Source organism: Hemibagrus wyckioides, linkage group LG07, assembly GCF_019097595.1.
Source record: "Hemibagrus wyckioides isolate EC202008001 linkage group LG07, SWU_Hwy_1.0, whole genome shotgun sequence".
In the NCBI taxonomy this organism is placed as follows: domain Eukaryota; kingdom Metazoa; phylum Chordata; class Actinopteri; order Siluriformes; family Bagridae; genus Hemibagrus; species Hemibagrus wyckioides.
The window spans coordinates 4,117,049-4,140,611 of record NC_080716.1 but is presented as its reverse complement, the minus strand read 5'-3'; the positions used below and the strand labels follow the sequence as shown (position 1 = coordinate 4,140,611).

General features: G+C 39.7%; 1 protein-coding gene across 3 annotated transcripts in view; it reads right to left on the bottom strand.

Annotated features, from left to right (window-relative positions):
• The window catches only part of dpp6b (dipeptidyl-peptidase 6b), a 178,378-nt gene that overhangs the window by 110,517 nt on the left and 44,298 nt on the right, over positions 1 to 23,563 (bottom strand). The window contains exon 1 of one of the 3 annotated variants that reach the window (XM_058394907.1): positions 20,032 to 20,999. The exons of the other annotated variants lie outside the window; for them this stretch is intronic. Within the exon in view, the coding sequence (XP_058250890.1) occupies positions 20,032 to 20,196 (165 nt within the window). The 5' untranslated portion in view covers positions 20,197 to 20,999. Of the gene's footprint in view, positions 1 to 20,031; positions 21,000 to 23,563 lie in introns of those variants that run through there. 3 annotated transcript variants of the gene reach the window in all.

Below are 23,563 nucleotides of genomic sequence, written 5' to 3'. Positions count from 1 at the left end.
CAGATGAAGAATAAATGTCTCGGTCTCGTGCAGTTACAGGAAATGAATGAGTGACAGGAGCAGGTGGTGTGATGAAGTGAGTGTAGCATCATGTTCCTCTAACTCAACCTCCCAAAGAGACTTATTATTATTATTAGTTAATTAACCCCGCCCCTGGCCCCACCCGCAACTCCACCCCTAACCTTTACCTATCTAGCTCTCTACACTAATTGAGTGGTGTAATGGAGACAGATTTGTTGCTGTAGTGTGTGTGTGAGACATTTCTGGCTGAAGACTGACAGACGACTGCTAAGAAGAAGACGATGATGATGAAGATGATGAAGATGATGGAAGTGTAATCATATCGTGTGTGACGGCGTAGTGAAACGCTACATGGTTATTCTTAGCCAGGTTTTTCTTCCTGTCTTGTCTCCTGCGTGACGAGGCTCAGAGACGTGTTTATTTAAACGCCAGACATCAGACTCCTCGCTCTCTCTCAGCGTCTCGTACTCCAGCGAGTGTCACAACTCCTCCACGTCTCCACTGACGCAGAGAAGAAGAACCCTCACGTAGGAGAACAGGCCTTATAAATAAACCTGAGGGGAAAATAACTCTGTTACGCTTTAAAAAGTCGTCTGTGTGATTAATAACACTGGTGTGTGAAGGAGAGGAAGTTAAAAAAGGAGGAAAAACTGTCTTTCTCTGTTTGTCTCTCTCTCTCTGTATCTCTCTCTGACTCTCCCTGTCTCTCTCACTATCTCTCTCTCACTATCTCTCTCTCTCTCTCTCTCTCTCTCACTCGCTCTCTCACTATCTCTCTCTCACTATCTATCTCTCTCTCACTATCTCTCTCTCTCTCTCTCTCTCTCTCTCTCTCACTATCTCTTTCTCACTATCTCTCTCTCTCTCTCTCTCTTACTCGCTCTCTCACTACCTATCTCTCTCTCACTATCTCTCTCTCTCTCTCTCTCTCTCTCTCTCTCTCTCTCTCTCTCTCTCACTCACTATCTCTCTCTCTGTATCTCTCTCTCACTATCTATCTCTCTCACTATCTCTCTCTCTCTCTCTCTCTCTCTCTCTCACTATCTCTCTCTCTGTATCTCTCTCTCACTATCTATCTCTCTCTCACTATCTCTCTCTCTCTCTCTCTCTCTCTCACTATCTCTCTCTCTCTCTGTTACTCGCTCTCTCACTATCTCTCTCTCTCTCTCTCTCACTATCTCTCTCTCTCTCTCTCTCTCTCACTATCTCTCTCTCACTATCTATCTCTCTCTCTCTCTTACTCGCTCTCTCACTATCTCTCTCTCACTATCTCTCTCTCTCTCTCTCTCTCTCACTATCTCTCTCTCTCTCTCTCTCAGTCACTCTCTCACTATCTCTCTCTCTCACTCGCTCTAATAACACTGGTGTGTGAAGGAGCGGAAGTTAAAAAAGGAAAAATTGACTTTCTCTCTGTCTGTCTCTCTCTCTCACCGTCTCTCTCTCAGACTCTCTCTCTGTCTATCTGTCTCTTTCTCTCTCTGTCAATCTCTCTTTCTCTCTCTGTGGTCCTGAAGCAGAAAAGAGGAGGATTATAATAGGTGTCTGTATCATTTCCGGATTCCGCATTTCTCACTCTCACACTGACAGACTGCCACTGCGTGTCTCTCTCTCTCTCTCTCTCTTTCTCTCTCTCTCTCTCTCTCTCTCTCTGGACCTGGAGCAAAATGACTTCCCATTCAGGTTTCATTTTAATTTTAAAACAGCTTTGGCTTTAATCATTCTGTCTAAAGATTTTCAAACAAAAGGACACGGAAAAAAAGAAAAGAAAATTCCCACCACATGACCACACCCATAAACAACCATAAAGCACGGCTGATTTGCATTTAGCCACGCCCACAAAGCTCCATAAGGAAGAAAAATACACATCATGCACTGTATCTATCAAAACTACCAATACTTTTGCCCTCGTAAAGAGAGCGATGCGGCGGCGCTTTAGTGCTTCAATCCGCTTTCGTCTCGTCTTGTCGTTAGCTAGCTCTGATTAGGGTCATTCATGCTAACAGCGCCATCTTCATATAGCTGCAGTGCATTCTGGGAAATTTGAGTCCGGCAACGTCTCCACTGTTTCTGGTGTATCACAGGCAGTCTGTTGTGCCATGTAATCACTTCAGTTTATTGCAGGAGCTCTGTATTTACACACACACACACACACACACACACAACGACTGCTCAGTGTTTGGACTGTGTTCCTGCACCAGGTTGTCACTCGGGTCTGTTTTCCAATCCTCCTGTTCAGTGGGAATAATAACCCTTGTCTCAGCTGATAATCAATTACTAACACACACACACACACACACACGCACACACATGGTACTGTTATCATGGGCAGAATATGGTCACTGGCGTTCCAGTCGGAATGAGAATTCCTATTTTGGGCAGTGTTTGTTCTGGGAAGTCTGCTGAAGCCCAGTGTTTACAGTTCGGAGAAGAAGAAGGAATATAATCCCAGAATTCTGTTCCACTGAGAAATCACACACACACACGTCATGTCCTCCATGTGTGATTGAGTTATGAAAAAATGAAATAAGTCGTGTGTAAATTCCTAAATAGAGCAGCGTTGTCCAATCACATCACTGGACCCCGGGGTTTAATGACACAGTAATCAGTGTCTCTGAGCAGAGCTCTGTGTGTGTGTGTATCTGTGTCTCTGTGTGTGTGTGTATCTGTGTCTCTGTGTGTGTGTATCTGTGTGTGTGTGTATCTGTGTCTGTGTGTGTGTGTGTGTGTGTGTGTGTGTGTGTGTGTGTGTGTGTAAATCCAGGACAATGTGTTCTAACAGAGAACACAATCCCACAGGAATCAGCCTTGTTTACTGAAACTGGCACACCTTACTACCTTGGACAATCCTACAGGAGGCCACGCCTCCTTTAATTTGATTAAAGGTATAAAAGTCACGCCTCCTTTAATATGTCTAAAAGTATAAAAGTCACGCTTCCTTTAATATGTCTAAATGTATAAAAGTCACATCTCCTTTAATATGTCTAAATGTATAAAAGCCACATCTCCTTTAATATGTTTAAATGTATAAAAGTCACGCCTCCTTTAATATGTCTAAATGTATAAAAGCCACGCCTCCTTTAATATGTCTGAAAGTATAAAAGCCACGCCTCCTTTAAAATTACTAAAGGTATAAAAGCCACGCTTCCTTTAATATGTCTAAATGTATAAAAGCCACATCTCCTTTAATATGTCTAAATGTATAAAAGCCACGCCTCCTTTAATATGTCTAAATGTATAAAAGCCACGCCTCCTTTAATATGTCTAAATGTATAAAAGCCACGCCTCCTTTAATATGTCTAAATGTATAAAAGCCACGCCTCCTTTAATATGTCTAAATGTATAAAAGTCACGCCTCCTTTAATATGTCTAAATGTATAAAAGCCACATCTCCTTTAATATGTCTAAATGTATAAAAGCCACATCTCCTTTAATATGTCTAAATGTATAAAAGTCACGCCTCCTTTAATATGTCTAAATGTATAAAAGCCACGCCTCCTTTAATATGTCTAAATGTATAAAAGCCACATCTCCTTTAATATGTCTAAATGTATAAAAGCCACATCTCCTTTAATATGTCTAAATGTATAAAAGTCACGCCTCCTTTAATATGTCTAAATGTATAAAAGCCACGCCTCCTTTAATATGTCTAAATGTATAAAAGTCACGCCTCCTTTAATATGTCTAAATGTATAAAAGTCACGCCTCCTTTAATATGTCTAAATGTATAAAAGCCACGCCTCCTTTAATATGTCTAAATGTATAAAAGTCACGCCTCCTTTAATATGTCTAAATGTATAAAAGCCACATCTCCTTTAATATGTCTAAATGTATAAAAGCCACGCCTCCTTTAATATGTCTAAATGTATAAAAGTCACGCCTCCTTTAATATGTCTAAATGTATAAAAGCCACGCCTCCTTTAATATGTCTAAATGTATAAAAGCCACGCCTCCTTTAATATGTCTAAATGTATAAAAGCCACATCTCCTTTAATATGTCTAAATGTATAAAAGCCACATCTCCTTTAATATGTCTAAATGTATAAAAGCCACATCTCCTTTAATATGTCTAAATGTATAAAAGCCACGCCTCCTTTAATATGTCTAAATGTATAAAAGTCACGCCTCCTTTAATATGTCTAAATGTATAAAAGCCACATCTCCTTTAATATGTCTAAATGTATAAAAGTCACATCTCCTTTAATATGTCTAAATGTATAAAAGTCACGCCTCCTTTAATATGTCTAAATGTATAAAAGCCACGCCTCCTTTAATATGTCTAAATGTATAAAAGTCACGCCTCCTTTAATATGTCTAAATGTATAAAAGCCACGCCTCCTTTAATATGTCTAAATGTATAAAAGCCACGCCTCCTTTAATATGTCTAAATGTATAAAAGTCACATCTCCTTTAATATGTCTAAATGTATAAAAGCCACATCTCCTTTAATATGTCTAAATGTATAAAAGTCACATCTCCTTTAATATGTCTAAATGTATAAAAGCCACGCCTCCTTTAATATGTCTAAATGTATAAAAGCCACGCCTCCTTTAATATGTCTAAATGTATAAAAGCCACATCTCCTTTAATATGTCTAAATGTATAAAAGTCACGCCTCCTTTAATATGTCTAAATGTATAAAAGTCACGCCTCCTTTAATATGTCTAAATGTATAAAAGTCACGCCTCCTTTAATATGTCTAAATGTATAAAAGCCACATCTCCTTTAATATGTCTAAATGTATAAAAGCCACATCTCCTTTAATATGTCTAAATGTATAAAAGCCACATCTCCTTTAATATGTCTAAATGTATAAAAGCCACGCCTCCTTTAATATGTCTAAATGTATAAAAGCCACATCTCCTTTAATATGTCTAAATGTATAAAAGTCACGCCTCCTTTAATATGTCTAAATGTATAAAAGTCACGCCTCCTTTAATATGTCTAAATGTATAAAAGCCACGCCTCCTTTAATATGTCTAAATGTATAAAAGCCACATCTCCTTTAATATGTCTAAATGTATAAAAGTCACGCCTCCTTTAATATGTCTAAATGTATAAAAGCCACATCTCCTTTAATATGTCTAAATGTATAAAAGCCACGCCTCTTTTAATATGTCTGAAAGTATAAAAGCCACGCCTCCTTTAAAATTACTAAAGGTATAAAAGCCATGCCTCCTTTAATATGTCTAAATGTATAAAAGCCACATCTCCTTTAATATGTCTAAATGTATAAAAGCCACGCCTCTTTTAATATGTCTGAAAGTATAAAAGCCACGCCTCCTTTAAAATTACTAAAGGTATAAAAGCCATGCCTCCTTTAATATGTTTAAAGGTATAAAAGCCACACCTCCTTTAAAATGACTAAAGGTATAAAAGCCACGCCTACTTTAATATGTTTAAAGGTATAAAAGCCACATCTCCTTTAAAATGACTAAAGGTATAAAAGCCACGCCTACTTTAATATGTTTAAAGGTATAAAAGCCACATCTTTAAAATGACTAAAGGTATAAAAGCCACGCCTACTTTAATATGTTTAAAGGTATAAAAGCCACAACTCCTTTAAAATGACTAAAGGTATAAAAGCCACGCCTACGTTAATATGACTACAGGTATAAACGCCACACCTCCTTTAATATGTTTAAAGGTATAAAAGCCACACCTCCTTTAAAATGACTAAAGGTATAAAAGCCACGCCTACTTTAATATGTTTAAAGGTATAAAAGCCACATCTCCTTTAAAATGACTAAAGGTATAAAAGCCACGCCTACTTTAATATGTTTAAAGGTATAAAAGCCACATCTCCTTTAAAATAACTAAAGGTATAAAAGCCACGCCTACGTTAATATGACTACAGGTATAAACACCACACCTCCTTTAATATGTTTAAAGGTATAAAAGCCACACCTCCTTTAATATGACTAAAGGTACAAAAGACGCGTCTCTGCTAATATGACTAAAGGTATAAAAGCCATGCCTCCTATAATATGTCTAAAGGTATAAAGGCCACGCCTCCTTTACTAAGACTAAAGCACAGAGGCTACGCCTTCTTTAGCACAGAAGCCACGCCTCCTTTACTAAGACTAAGGCACATAAGCTACGCTTCCTTAGACAGAGACCACTCAATGTGTACTAGAACTAAAGCTACAAAGGCCACACCTCCTTTCTGACTGACACACCGAGGACACACCTCCTAAACTGCGACTGACAGACACAAATGCCACACCTGTTTTACTAGGACTAACACACAGAGGCCACGCCTTGTTCTCTGTGACTGACAGGTAAGGACCGCCTCCTTCTCATCCTCCTCACGGTTGCCATGGTTTCTAAGGTTAAATGGGTGAGGCAGGAACGTGTGAGCGAGTCATGCTTTTCTTCTCAGTACAGATTGCTGGCCGGGGATGGGATGATGCAGAACACACACACACACACACATACACACACACACACATACACACACACACACAGATACACACACACACAGCCTCAACCTGGCAGGAGCAGTGGTGACATCACACACAGACTGCTCGTATTAGCAAGACAGTCGTGAGAGAGAGAGAGAGAGAGAGAGAGAAGGTTTCTCTCAGGTGAAATTACAGTGTGTGTGTGTGTGTGTGTGTGTGTGTTCTTTAATTCACACATTGCAGCCTGACTCTCCTGTCGCTGAGCATTGATTTGTTTGTTTTGCTCTGCCACTGAAAAGCATTCAATCACAGTCACCGTTAAGCCCCGCCCACCGCAGCACAGCCAGTCCTTTAATGGCACCTGCTTCCTACAGAACAATCCCACTTCTGTATATGAGGCTTTTTTTTTTTAAATGTCAGGAAATTCTGAGCACGTTCTCACACCCTGCTACAATATCACATGAAGGACAGATGGAGGTATGGGAAGGATTTCACGCGGCTGATTCTATATGAGAAGGGCTCAGGCGAGGAGACCGGACGGCGTGAAGCTTAACTGAGAAATTCAGCCCTTTGTGAAGAAACATCCATAGCGGCTAAGCTGGGATTTGTAGTCATTACAGGCACGGCGACTCGGCACACTGCAGCAGGAGATTGGTTTTCTTAACATTAAACCCGAGTGTGTGATGCCAGTGACGTTTTATTATTTATAATAAATAAAATTGAGGGGAAAAAAAACATATGCTTTATATGATAACGTTAAAAGACAGAAGAACGTGTTTGAAGACCACTCGAGAACCCACAAATCCTGAGAGTCTCTCTCTCTCTCTGCTTATAACATTACTCAGAATCCGCTCTTTGCCACTGGAGATGTAGCAGAGCAGACGTTCCCTCGTTCCTCTAACCACGGATGAACAGAGAAACTAATTTTGGTCATTAAATTGGTTCTGCTGAGGCTCACAGCCCAGAAATTCCATTAGTGTGGACATGGTGCAGGTCCCGAATTATACAACACAAATTTGGTTTGGCAACAAAGCCCCAAAAATCAGCCCTCAAGCCTAAACATTAGAAGAAGTTCAAACATCATCCAGGAATCATAAACAGTAGCCTAAAGATCTTAGAAATCATCATAAAACCCTCAATGCTGGCCCAAAAACCCCCTTAAATTATCAAAAAGGCCCCAACATCAGTCCTGAAATCCAAACATAATCATTCCAAAAGTCACACCATTGTCCTAAAAGACCAAACATAAAATCCAAACATCTTCCTGAAAGACCAAACATCATCCTGAAAATCCAAACATTAAATCCAAATATCACCCTGAAAATCCAAACATTAAATCCAAATATCTTCCTGAAAATCCAAACATCATCCTGGAAGAACAAACATCATCCTGAAAATCCAAACATTAAATCCAAATATCTTCCTGAAAGACCAAATATAAAATCCAAACATCATCCTGAAAATCCAAACATCATCCTGAAAATCCAAACATCATCCTGAAAATCCAAACAACATCCTGGAAGACCAAACATCATCCTGGAAGACCAAACATCATCCTGAAAATCCAAACAACATCCTGGGAGACCAAACATCATCCTGAAAATCCAAACAACATCCTGGAAGACCAAACATCATCCTGGAAGACCAAACATCATCCTGAAAATCCAAACAACATCCTGGGAGACCAAACATCATCCTGGAAGAGCAAACATCATCCTGAAAATCCAAACACCATCCTGGAAGACCAAACATCATCCTGGAAGACCAAACATCATCCTGAAACTCCAAACATCATCCTGGAAGAACAAACATCATCAAAAAATCCAAACACCATCCTGGAAGACCAAACATCATCCTGGAAGGCCAAACATCATCCTGGAAGGCCAAACATCACCCTGAAAATCCAAACATCACCCTGGAAGAACAAACATCATCTTGAAAGAACAAACATCACCCTGAAAATCCAAACATCATCCTGGAAGACCAAACATCATCTTGAAAGAACAAACATCATCCTGAAAATCCAAACATCATTCTGGAAGACCAAACATCATCCAGGAAATCCAAACATCATCCAGGAAATCCAAACATCATCCAGGGAATACAAACATCATCCTGGAAATCCAAACATCATCCTGGAAGACCAAACATCATCCTGAAAATCCAAACATCATCCTGAAAGACCAAACATCATCCAGGAAATCCAAACATCATCCAGGAAATCCAAACATCATCCTGGAAATCCAAACATCATCCTGGAAGACCAAACATTATCCTGAAAATCCAAACATCATCCTGAAAGACCAAACATCATCCAGGAAATCCAAACATCATCCTGGAAATCCAAACATCATCCTGGAAGACCAAACATCATCCTGAAAATCCAAACATCATCCTGAAAATCCAAACATCATCCTGAAAGACCAAACATCATCATGGAAATCCAAACATCATCATGGAAATCCAAACATCATCATGGAAATCCAAACATCATCCTGGAAATCCAAACATCATCCTGGAAGACCAAACATCATCCTGAAAATCCAAACATCATCCTGAAAGACCAAACATCATCCAGGAAATCCAAACATCATCCAGGAAATCCAAACATCATCCTGGAAATCCAAACATCATCCTGGAAGACCAAACATCATCCTGAAAATCCAAACATCATCCTGAAAATCCAAACATCATCCTGAAAGACCAAACATCATCGTGGAAATCCAAACATCATCCTGGAAATCCAAACATCATCCTGAAAATCCAAACATCATCCTGAAAATCCAAACATCATCCTGAAAATCCAAACATCATCATGGAAATCCAAACATCATCTAGGAAATCCAAACATCATCCTGGAAATCCAAACATCATCATGGAAATCCAAACATCATCTAGGAAATCCAAACACCATCCTGGAAGACCAAACATCAGTCAACTGTCAAAGTGCTAGCGTAGCGTAGCCTTACAGGAAATACATCACCAATTGCATCGCTAATTCTTGTCGAATTAGCTCGACTAACATCAGCCAATTTACTTCAGTAACGTAGCTCAAACACAAATTCCACATCAACTCCAGTGAATCCAGCTAAAAGACGGTAACATCTGCCAGACGGAACGGAATTCTGGATGGTGAAAGAGATGGAGTGATTGTTAATTGTGTTGTTGTTCACTCCAGACACACGGCTCTCACCGTGTAGCTACAGGACCTGAAACTCTGCAGTTTCAAACAAAGCGATGATCTACACACACACACACACACACACACACACACACACTGAGGTGGTTTTCCTGAATAGAGCACACAGCGAGAGTCAATGCGCTCCTCGTCACTAAGTCGGACCTCATCCACAGGCTGCCGTCCTTTCTGAATGTCACGCTATTCTGGTCCGGCCTCCTTCGGCTGATTAAATAAGCTCGCTGTAATGGCTCGCAGCTTCACCACCTGGGGCTCAGGGATTATAAATAAATAAATAAATAAATAAATAAATAAATAAATAAATAAATAAATAAACAAACAAACAAACAAACCTCACTGTGAAGCTTCCCATGAAAAAGTAGAGCGCTGAAATCCTCTAGTCTCCCAGTCCAACAGAAACATTATAATAACACTGAGTATCTGGAACAGTCAGTGACCTCCATGTTTCTAACACACACTCCTGACTAATCACACACACACACACACATACACACACACACACGCTCTGGACTCATCACACACTCCTGACTAATCACACAAACACACCACACGGATAACACACACTCCTGACTCATCACGCACACACACACTCCTGACTCATCACACGCACACACACACACACACACACACTCCTGACTCATCAAACACACACACACACACACACACTCCTGACTCATCAAACACACACACACACACTCCTGACTCATCAAACACACACGCACACACACACACACACACATACACTCCTGACTCATCACACACACACACACACACACACACACTCCTGACTCATCAAACACACACGCACACACACACACACACACACACTCCTGACTCATCAAACACACACACACACACTCCTGACTCATCACACGCACACACACACACACACACACTCCTGACTCATCAAACACACACGCACACACACACACACACACACACACTCCTGACTCATCAAACACACACACACACACACAAACTCCTGACTCATCACACACACACTCCTCTCAGTGTGTGCTTCCCTCCAGCTTCCCAATTACCACCTAATTGCAATAATCTGAGCTGAAGCGCTCGTGCTGCGTTCCCCGGCCTCTGTGCTGCTTCACCTCATCAAAACACATTCCCTGTTATTCACCGAGCAATCACGCCAACACACACACACACACACACACTCTCCTTCAGGTGGAAATCAAGCACGAATCTTTATCTTGGTTTGATTTGAATGATCAAAATCAGGATCTGAGTGGATGCTGATGAATGAAAAAGGTCATTCATTCATTACGGTGGACCTTTCAGTTCTCTATGCAATATCATATATTATATAAAATAATAATAATAAAAACCCGAATGAGTTCCAGGCACCATGAACTTTCATTTTTTCCATTAAACGGAAAAGTTCAAGATTCCTCCATGTGCAGCATTTCCTACATGAAAAGCTCTCATGTTCCTTCAGTTCTTTTGTCTGCTCTGTTGTTTGGAGATCACCAGATCAATCCCTCTGATACACCTCGGAGCTCCTGAGGTGAAATCTGTCCTATTTACAGGACAAAATAGGGACAACTGCATTCTGAAGGCTGAGCTGCAGGACGCTCAGAATCAAGTGAGGATAATAATAATAATTATAATCAAGGTACAAACACAGTCAAGCAACATTTTTATCTCAGAATATAACTAGCAGGATCTCTGTTTTGTTTTAGACACCAGACTCACACTGTCATGCTGTCAATCAGCTCACAGGACCAGAGCTCAAGAGTTCATTAACACACAGGTAGATAAAGTGAAGTGAACAAATCCTCTAACGTCTACTGCGTCCATTCCCCTTCAGTGAATCGGGTTTTAACTGTTGTTTAAACCGGAAACACAATAACAAATCTGAAAACACGATAACAAATCCGGGAACACGATAACAAATCCAGAAACCTGATAACAAATCCAGAAACACAAACAAATCTGGGAATATGACAACAAATCCAGGAACATGATAACAAATCCAGAAACACAATAACAAAATCCGGAAACAGGATAACAAAATCTAGGAACACGATAACAAATCCGGAAACATGATAACAAATCAGGAAACATGATAACAAATCAGGAAACACGATAACAAATCTGGAAACACAAACAAATCCAGAAACATGATAACAAATCCGGAAACATGATAACAAAATCTAGGAACACGATAACAAATCCGGAAACACGATAACAAATCAGGAAACATGATAACAAATCAGGAAACATGATAACAAATCCGGAAACATGATAACAAATCCGGAAACACGATAACAAAATCTAGGAACACGATAACAAATCAGGAAACACGATAACAAATCAGGAAACACGATAACAATTCTAGAAACACGATAACAAATCCAGAAACACGATAACAATTCTAGAAACACAATAACAAATCCAGGAACACGATAACAATTCTAGAAACACGATAACAAATCAGGAAACACGATAACAAATCCGGAAACACGATAACAAAATCTAGGAACACGATAACAAATCAGGAAACACGATAACAAATCAGGAAACATGATAACAATTCTAGAAACACGATAACAAATCAGGAAACACGATAACAATTCTAGAAACACGATAACAAATCCGGAAACACAATAACAATTCTAGAAACACAATAACAAATCAGGAAACACGATAACAAATCCGGAAACATGATAACAAAATCTAGGAACACGATAACAAATCAGGAAACACGATAACAAATCAGGAAACACGATAACAATTCTAGAAACACGATAACAAATCCAGAAACACGATAACAATTCTAGAAACACAATAACAAATCCAGGAACACGATAACAATTCTAGAAACACGATAACAAATCAGGAAACACGATAACAAATCCGGAAACACGATAACAAAATCTAGGAACACGATAACAAATCAGGAAACACGATAACAAATCAGGAAACATGATAACAATTCTAGAAACACGATAACAAATCAGGAAACACGATAACAATTCTAGAAACACGATAACAAATCCGGAAACACAATAACAATTCTAGAAACACGATAACAAATCAGGAAACACGATAACAAATCCGGAAACATGATAACAATTCTAGAAACACGATAACAAATCCGGAAACACGATAACAAATCAGGAAACATGATAACAATTCTAGAAACACGATAACAAATCAGGAAACACGATAACAATTCTAGAAACACGATAACAAATCCGGAAACACAATAACAATTCTAGAAACACAATAACAAATCAGGAAACACGATAACAAATCAGGAAACACGATAACAATTCTAGAAACACGATAACAAATCCGGAAACACAATAACAATTCTAGAAACACAATAACAAATCAGGAAACACGATAACAAATCCGGAAACACGATAACAATTCTAGAAACACGATAACAAATCCAGAAACACGATAACAATTCTAGAAACACAATAACAAAATCCGGAAACAGGATAACAAATTCGGAAACACGAACAAATCCAGAAACATGATAACAAATCCGGAAACACGATAACAAAATCTAGGAACACGATAACAAATCAGGAAACATGATAACAAATCCAGAAACACGGTAACAAAATCTAGGAACACAATAACAAATCCGGAAACACGATAACAAAATCTAGAAACACGATAACAAATCCAGGAACATGATAACAATTCTAGAAACACAATAACAAATCCGGAAACACGATAACAAATCTGAAAACACGATAACAAATCCGGGAACACGATAACAAATCCAGAAACCTGATAACAAATCCAGAAACACAAACAAATCTGGGAATATGACAACAAATCCAGAAACACAATAACAAAATCCGGAAAAAGGATAACAAAATCTAGGAACACGATAACAAATCCGGAAACATGATAACAAATCAGGAAACACGATAACAAATCTGGAAACACAAACAAATTCAGAAACATGATAACAAATCCGGAAACATGATAACAAAATCTAGGAACACGATAACAAATCCGGAAACACGATAACAAATCAGGAAACATGATAACAAATCAGGAAACACGATAACAAATCCGGAAACATGATAACAAATCCGGAAACACGATAACAAAATCTAGGAACACGATAACAAATCAGGAAACACGATAACAAATCAGGAAACACGATAACAATTCTAGAAACACGATAACAAATCCAGAAACACGATAACAATTCTAGAAACACAATAACAAATCCAGGAACACGATAACAATTCTAGAAACACGATAACAAATCCGGAAACACGATAACAAAATCTAGGAACACAATAACAAATCAGGAAACACGAAAACAATTCTAGAAACACGATAACAAATCAGGAAACACGATAACAATTCTAGAAACACGATAACAAATCCGGAAACACAATAACAATTCTAGAAACACAATAACAAATCAGGAAACACGATAACAAATCAGGAAACACGATAACAATTCTAGAAACACAATAACAAATCCGGAAACACGATAACAATTCTAGAAACACGATAACAAATCCAGAAACACGATAACAATTCTAGAAACACAATAACAAAATCCGGAAACAGGATAACAAATTCGGAAACACGAACAAATCCAGAAACATGATAACAAATCCGGAAACACGATAACAAAATCTAGGAACACGATTACAAATCCAGAAACACGATAACAAATCAGGAAACATGATAACAAATCCAGAAACACGGTAACAAAATCTAGGAACACAATAACAAATCCGGAAACACGATAACAAAATCTAGAAACACGATAACAAATCCAGGAACACGATAACAATTCTAGAAACACAATAACAAATCCGGAAACACGATAACAAATCTGAATACACGATAACAAATCCGGAAACACGATAACAAATCCAGAAACACGGTAACAAATCAGGAAACACAATAACAAATCAGGAAACACGATAACAAATCCGTAAACACGATAACAAATCAGGAAACACGATAACAAATCCGGAAACACGATAACAAATCCAGAAACACGATAACAAATCAGGAAGCACGATAACAAATCCGGAAACACGATAACAAATACAGAAACACGATAACAAAATCCAGGAACACGATAACAAATCAGGAAACACGATAACAAATCCAGAAACACGATAACAAAATCCAGGAACACGATAACAAATCTGGAAACACAATAACAAATCCGGAAACACGATAACAAATCCAGAAACACTATAACAAAATCCAGGAACACAATAACAAATCAGGAAACACAATAACAAATCCAGGAACACGATAACAAATCCAGGAACACGATAACAAATCAGGAAACACGATAACAAATCCGGAAACACGATAACACAATCTAGGAACACGATAACAAATCCGGAAACACGATAACAAATCAGGAAACACGATAACAAATCAGGAAACATGATAACAAATCCAGGAACACGATAACAAATCCAGAAACACGATAACAAATCAGGAAACACGATAACAAATCAGGAAACACGATAACAATTCCAGAAACACGATAACAAAGCCAGACACATGATAACAAATCCGCGAACACAATAACAAATCCAGAAACACAATAACAAATCCGGAAACATGATAATAAATCAGGAAACATGATAACAAATCCATAAACACGATAACAAATCCAGAAACACGGTAACAAAGCCAGACACATGATAACAAATCCGGGAACACAATAACAAATCCAGAAACACAATAACAAAATTGGAAACATGATAATAAATCCGGAAGCATGATAACAAATCCGGAAACACGATAACAAATCCAGGAACACGATAACAAATCAGGAAACACTATAACAAATCAGGAAACACGATAACAAAATCTAGGAACACAATAACAAATCCGGAAACACGATAACAAAATCTAGGAACACGATAACAAATCCGGAAACACGATAACAAAATCTAGGAACACGATAACAAATCCGGAAACACGATAACAAATCCGGAAACACGATAACAAATCAGGAAACACGATAACAAATCCAGGAACACGATAACAAATCAGGAAGCACGATAACAAATCCGGAAACACGATAACACAATCTAGGAACACGATAACAAATCCGGAAACACGATAACAAATCAGGAAACACGATAACAAATCAGGAAACATGATAACAAATCCAGGAACACGATAACAAATCCAGAAACACGATAACAAATCAGGAAACACGATAACAAATCAGGAAACACGATAACAATTCCAGAAACACGATAACAAAGCCAGACACATGATAACAAATCCGCGAACACAATAACAAATCCAGAAACACAATAACAAATCCGGAAACATGATAATAAATCAGGAAACATGATAACAAATCCATAAACACGATAACAAATCCAGAAACACGGTAACAAAGCCAGACACATGATAACAAATCCGGGAACACAATAACAAATCCAGAAACACAATAACAAAATTGGAAACATGATAATAAATCCGGAAGCATGATAACAAATCCGGAAACACGATAACAAATCCAGGAACACGATAACAAATCAGGAAACACTATAACAAATCAGGAAACACGATAACAAAATCTAGGAACACAATAACAAATCCGGAAACACGATAACAAAATCTAGGAACACGATAACAAATCCGGAAACACGATAACAAAATCTAAGAACACGATAACAAATCCGGAAACACGATAACAAATCCGGAAACACGATAACAAATCAGGAAACACGATAACAAATCCAGGAACACGATAACAAATCAGGAAGCACGATAACAAATCCGGAAACACGATAACACAATCTAGGAACACGATAACAAATCCGGAAACACGATAACAAATCAGGAAACACGATAACAAATCAGGAAACATGATAACAAATCCAGGAACACGATAACAAATCCAGAAACACGATAACAAATCAGGAAACACGATAACAAATCAGGAAACACGATAACAATTCCAGAAACACGATAACAAAGCCAGACACATGATAACAAATCCGCGAACACAATAACAAATCCAGAAACACAATAACAAATCCGGAAACATGATAATAAATCAGGAAACATGATAACAAATCCATAAACACGATAACAAATCCAGAAACACGGTAACAAAGCCAGACACATGATAACAAATCCGGGAACACAATAACAAATCCAGAAACACAATAACAAAATTGGAAACATGATAATAAATCCGGAAGCATGATAACAAATCCGGAAACACGATAACAAATCAAAGAAACACGGTAACAAACCCAGACACATGATAACGAATCCGGAAACATGATAACAAATCCGGAAACATGATAACAAATCCGGAAACACGATAACAAATCCAGGAACACGATAACAAATCCGGAAACATGATAACAAATCCAGAAAAACGATAACAAATCAAAGAAACACGGTAACAAACCCAGACACATGATAACGAATCCGGAAACATGATAACAAATCCGGAAACACGATAACAAATCAGGAAACACGATAACAAATCCAGGAACACGATAACAAATCAGGAAACACTATAACAAATCAGGAAACACGATAACAAAATCTAGGAACACAATAACAAATCCGGAAACACAATAACAAATCCGGAAACACGATAACAAAATCTAGGAACACGATAACAAATCCGGAAACACGATAACAAAATCTAGGAACACGATAACAAATCCGGAAACACGATAACAAATCCGGAAACACGATAACAAATCAGGAAACACGATAACAAATCAGGAAACACGATAACAAATCCAGGAACACGATAACAAATCAGGAAACACTATAACAAATCAGGAAACACGATAACAAAATCTAGGAACACAATAACAAATCCGGAAACACGATAACAAAATCTAGGAACACGATAACAAATCCGGAAACATGATAACAAATCCAGAAACACGATAACAAATCTGGAAACATGATAACAAATCCAGAAACATGATAACAAATCCAGAAACACGATAACAAATCTGGAAACATGATAACAAATCCAGAAACATGATAACAAATCCGGAAACACGATAACAAATCCGGAAACATGATAACAAATACAGAAAAACGATAACAAATCAAAGAAACACGGTAACAAACCCAGACACATGATAACAAATCCGGAAACACGATAACAAATCCAGAAACATGATAACAAATCCAGAAACACAATAACAAAATCGGAAACATGATAATAAATCCGGAAACATGATAACAAATCCAGAAAAACGATAACAAATCAAAGAAACACGGTAACAAAGCCAGACACATGATAACGAATCCGGAAACATGATAACAAATCCGGAAACACGATAACAAATCCAGAAACATGATAACAAATCTGGGAACATGATAACAAATCCAGAAACATGATAACAAATCCAGAAACACGATAACAAATCCGGAAACATGATAACAAATCCGGAAACACGATAACAAATCTGGGAACATGATAACAAATCCGGAAACATGATAACAAATCCGGAAACATGATAACAAATCCGGAAACATGATAACAAATCTGGAAACATGATAACAAATCCAGAAACATGATAACAAATCCAGAAACACGATAACAAATCCGGAAACATGATAACAAATCCAGAAACACGATAACAAATCTGGAAACATGATAACAAATCCAGAAACACGATAACAAATCCGGAAACATGATAACAAATCCAGAAACACGATAACAAATCCAGAAACACGATAACAAATCCGGAAACATGATAACAAATCCAGAAACACGATAACAAATCCGGAAACATGATAACAAATCCAGAAACTGGATAACAAATCCGGAAACATGATAACAAATCCGGAAACACAATAACAAATCCGGAAACACAAAGTCAAATCCGGAAACACGATAACAAATCCAGGTACATAATAACAAATCTGGAAACACAATTTCACACATGGTCAGTGATCTGAACGTTCGTGACCAGGGCGAGTTATTCAGTATTAAAATCATGTGTACTAACACTCACATCATGTCACGTCCAATCAGCTTTAAACGCCTCGTCCAGTGGACAGTCCTCATAGCTCACGTGTCTGATAGTAAACAAAAATTCAGCGATTAACATACACTATATTGCCAAAAGTTTTGGGACGTCTGCCTTTACCTCCACATGAATGTAATATGGAGTTGTCCCGCCCTTTACAGCTATAACAGCTTCAACTCTTCTGGGAAGGCTTTCCACAAGGTTTAGGAGTGTGTTTATGGGAATTTTTGACCATTCCTCTAGAAGCACATTTGTGAGGTCAGGCACTGATGTTGGACAAGAAGGTCTGGCTCACAGTCTCCTCTCTAATTCATCCCAAAGGTTTTCTATGGGGTTGAGGTCAGGACTCTGTGCAGGCCAGTCAAGTTCCTCCACACCAAACTCACTCATCCATGTCTTTATGGACCTTGCTTTGGTCACTGGTGTGCAGTCATGTTGGAACAGGAAGGGGTCATCCCCAAACTGTTCACACAAAGAGCATGAAACTGTCCAAAATGTCTTGGTATGAAGCTGAAGCATTGAGAGTTCCTTTCACTGGAACTAAGGGGCCGAGTCAACAACACCTGAACTCACTGATTTAGAGGGGTGTCCCAATACTTTTGGCAATATAGTGCAAGTGACTTTAAACATGTTTTCACCGGTCACTCCTCTGCCTCAAAAGTAAAGTGTAGCCTAAATAATCCATGAATCATAAATTCTCCTTAAAGTTGTGAAAATAATCAGGTATTCACCTGCCGAGAAAATAACTAATCCCTCGTCTAATCTCTCCAGCTCTAATGAAATTATTTATAAAGTCAGTGACCGGGGTTTGATTAAACGGAGACTGGAGTCTGATTAATTGCTGCTCAGCCTTTTATGACTAAATTATGCTTCACTTTTATAAATAATAAATGAAAGGTGTGTTTAATAATAATTCCTGCTCTCCATTCACCTTATAATATATATGTATTTATTTAATTATTTTTTATCTGAACTATAACTACAATATAGAAGTATCAGGTTTCAAATAAAAATACTTCTACTACTCCTAATAATAATAATAATAATAATAATAATAATAATAATAATAATAATAATACAGAATTCACCACCATATTTACAATTTGGACACATCTAGACTTTAGCCCCGCCCACAAAACACCATAAAAGGCAAGATGGCGACTCCTAAGGTGCTGAACAGCTAGACAACAGAAAGTTCTAGATTTTACACTAGTAGTGAACTAGGTTTTCTGTGTGAAGTGTGTGTGAATGAGGTGATGAGGTGATGATGATGATGGTGTGTGTGTGTGTGTATAAGAGTAAAACACACTCCTGGAAGTGGACCACTGCACCACTACACTGTCACACTGAGACGAATTTTAATCCGGATTAAAGAAAAGAAGAAAAAAGCGGAAACTCTTACGTCCTCGTCCTCGCGCGCGGTCCCGCGTCGGTGCTCGGGCCGAGGCTCGGGAGGACTCCTAGTCGCCTTCTCACGCGCACCGAGCAGACGGCTGGCCTCCGGGGGACCGGGGAAAGATGCACTGGTGTTGATTTTTCCCGTGAACCTTTGGTACAGCGAAGCCATGAGTGCAAGCGTGTGTGCGCGCGCGCTTGTGTGTGTGTGTGTCCAAAAAACCCCCAAATACGACTAAAAAACGCTAGTGCATGTCAGTTTTTGTTGCCTCTCTCTCTCTTCACCGGAAGCACGCGCAGGGACGCTGTTTAATTCATGCGCTGCTGTTTCTTTTTTCTCTCCCCCCCAAACATCCAATCACTCGGGTATCGGACACTTATCTTATCCGAGTCTCTGATTCAGATTCAGTGCACGTTGCTCATCTCAGAGTCTCTTCTCTCATGCACATGCACAGTACTACACACACACACACGCACGCACGCGCACACTTATACACACATTACGCACAGCAGAGTCTGAGGTTTGATCCGCGATTTAAAAAAGAGAAGAGAGAGGGAAGGAGAAAGAGACAGTGATGGAAAAAAGAGAAAAGGATGTCCTTCTCGTCTCTGCCACTGTGGAGAGAGAGAGAGAGAGAGAGAGAGAGAGAGGATGTCCAGATGCAGCCAGGCGACGCGACGTGCATGAGAAGTGAGCTCGAGCCCTGATCTCCTGATTCCCCGCTCCGTGATCACACACACACTCACACACTGCTACAGTAACACAGCAGACAGATCACACACACACACACACACACACACACTGCTACAGTAACACAGCAGACAGATCACACACACACACACACACTTGTACACACGCGCCGACTATTCGAAAGCGAGTCTAATCTGAGTCTGAGTGTGTCGGATGATCAGGATGGTCAGTGTCTCCTCCGGCGCAGGATGCTCGCGCTGTGTCCGCTTTCTCTTCGCCTCCTGTCTCACTTCTGGAGCTGAAGGTTGAAGTTACTGCAGGATGATGTGAAGAGTTGCAGCGCCGCCTGGCGGCCAAATACAATCCTGCAGCACAGAAATCCTGCTGGAGTTTCACCCACCGGGTTCCTCCAGAGGATCTGAACACTGCACTGAGAGCTGAGGCACGTTTAACAAACAAACAAACAAACAAACAAACAAAACAAAACAAAACAAAACAAAACAAAACAAAACAAAACAAAACAAAACAAAACAAAACAAAACAAAACAAAATTGTTTTTATTTAAAAAGTTGGGCGCATGCAATAATGACCTTTAAAAAACAAAAGATTGCATGATGCCTTTCCTAAGGAAAAAATAGTCAATTGTCTCGTGCACACGGATGAGACCTTTTAAAAAAACAAACAAATAAATAAATGAATAAATAACATATCCAAAATATTTTTGTTTGTACGTTTTGTATAATTTTTTTTTCTGAAACAACAGGACATGGTGTAATATATTTTTATTTATTGAATTATTTTTCTCATATATCTCATGTTTGTTATCTCATTTTATTTTAGGAAAAGATTGCACATTTCCATCTGATCATTTCCAGTGTATTTTTTATTTGTTTTTTTCCCGCAGTCTGAATGTTACTTGCGGTCAGCGTCCGGGGATAAATACTTATTCAGGACACTCTGGTGTCACTGTCCTGGTTCTGGTGTCACTGTGCTGGTTCTGATGAGACTGGACTCTGGTGTCACTGTCCTGGTTCTGTTAGGACTGGACTCTGGTGTCACTGTCCTGGTTCTGTTAGGACTGGACTCTGGTGTCACTGTGCTGGTTCTGTTAGGACTGGACTCTGGTGTCACTGTCCTGGTTCTGATAGGACTGGACTCTGGAGTCACTGTCCTGGTTCTGATAGGACTGGACTCTGGTGTCACTGTCCTGGTTCTGATGAGACTGGACTCTGGTGTCACTGTCCTGGTTCTGATAGGACTGGACTCTGGTGTCACTGTCCTGGTTCTGATGAGACTGGACTCTGGTGTCACTGTCCTGGTTCTGTTAGGACTGGAATCTGGTGTCACTGTCCTGGTTCTGGTGTCACTGTGCTGGTTCTGATGAGACTGCACTCTGGTGTCACTGTGCTGGTTCTGTTAGGACTGGACTCTGGTGTCACTGTCCTGGTTCTGTTAGGACTGGACTCTGGTGTCACTGTGCTGGTTCTGTTAGGACTGGACTCTGGTGTCACTGTGCTGGTTCTGATAGGACTGGACTCTGGAGTCACTGTCCTGGTTCTGATAGGACTGGACTCTGGTGTCACTGTCCTGGTTCTGATGAGACTGGACTCTGGTGTCACTGTCCTGGTTCTGATAGGACTGGACTCTGGTGTCACTGTCCTGGTTCTGATGAGACTGGACTCTGGTGTCACTGTCCTGGTTCTGTTAGGACTGGAATCTGGTGTCACTGTCCTGGTTCTGGTGTCACTGTGCTGGTTCTGATGAGACTGCACTCTGGTGTCACTGTGCTGGTTCTGATGAGACTGTACTCTGGTGTCACTGTTCTGGTTCTGATGAGACTGGACTCTGGTGTCACTGTCCTGGTTCTGATGAGACTGGACTCTGGTGTCACTGTCCTGGTTCTGTTAGGACTGGAATCTGGTGTCACTGTCCTGGTTCTGGTGTCACTGTGCTGGTTCTGATGAGACTGCACTCTGGTGTCACTGTGCTGGTTCTGATGAGACTGTACTCTGGTGTCACTGTTCTGGTTCTGATGAGACTGGACTCTGGTGTCACTGTCCTGGTTCTGTTAGGACTGGAATCTGGTGTCACTGTCCTGGTTCTGGTGTCACTGTGCTGGTTCTGATGAGACTGCACTCTGGTGTCACTGTGCTGGTTCTGATGAGACTGGACTCTGGTGTCACTTTCCTAGTTCTGTTAGGACTGGACTCTGGTGTCATTGTCCTGGTTCTGATAGGACTGGACTCTGGTGTCACTGTGCTGGTTCTGATGAGACTGGAATCTGGTGTCACTGTCCTGGTTCTGGTGTCACTGTGCTGGTTTTGATGAGACTGCACTCTGGTGTCACTGTCCTGGTTCTGATAGGACTGGACTCTGGAGTCACTGTGCTGGTTCTGATGAGACTGGACTCTGGTGTCACTGTCCTGGTTCTGATGAGACTGGACTCTGGTGTCACTGTCCTGGTTCTGATAGGACTGGACTCTGGAGTCACTGTGCTGGTTCTGATGAGACTGGACTCTGGTGTCACTGTGCTGGTTCTGTTAGGACTGGACTCTGGTGTCACTGTCCTGGTTCTGATGAGAATGGACTCTGGTGTCACTGTGCTGGTTCTGTTAGGACTGGAATCTGGTGTCACTGTCCTGGTTCTGGTGTCACTGTGCTGGTTCTGATGAGACTGCACTCTGGTGTCACTGTTCTGGTTCTGATGAGACTGGACTCTGGTGTCACTGTCCTGGTTCTTTTAGGACTGGACTCTGGTGTCACTGTCCTGGTTCTGTTAGGACTGGACTCTGGTGTCACTGTCCTGGTTCTGTTAGGACTGGACTCTGGTGTCACTGTCCTGGTTCTG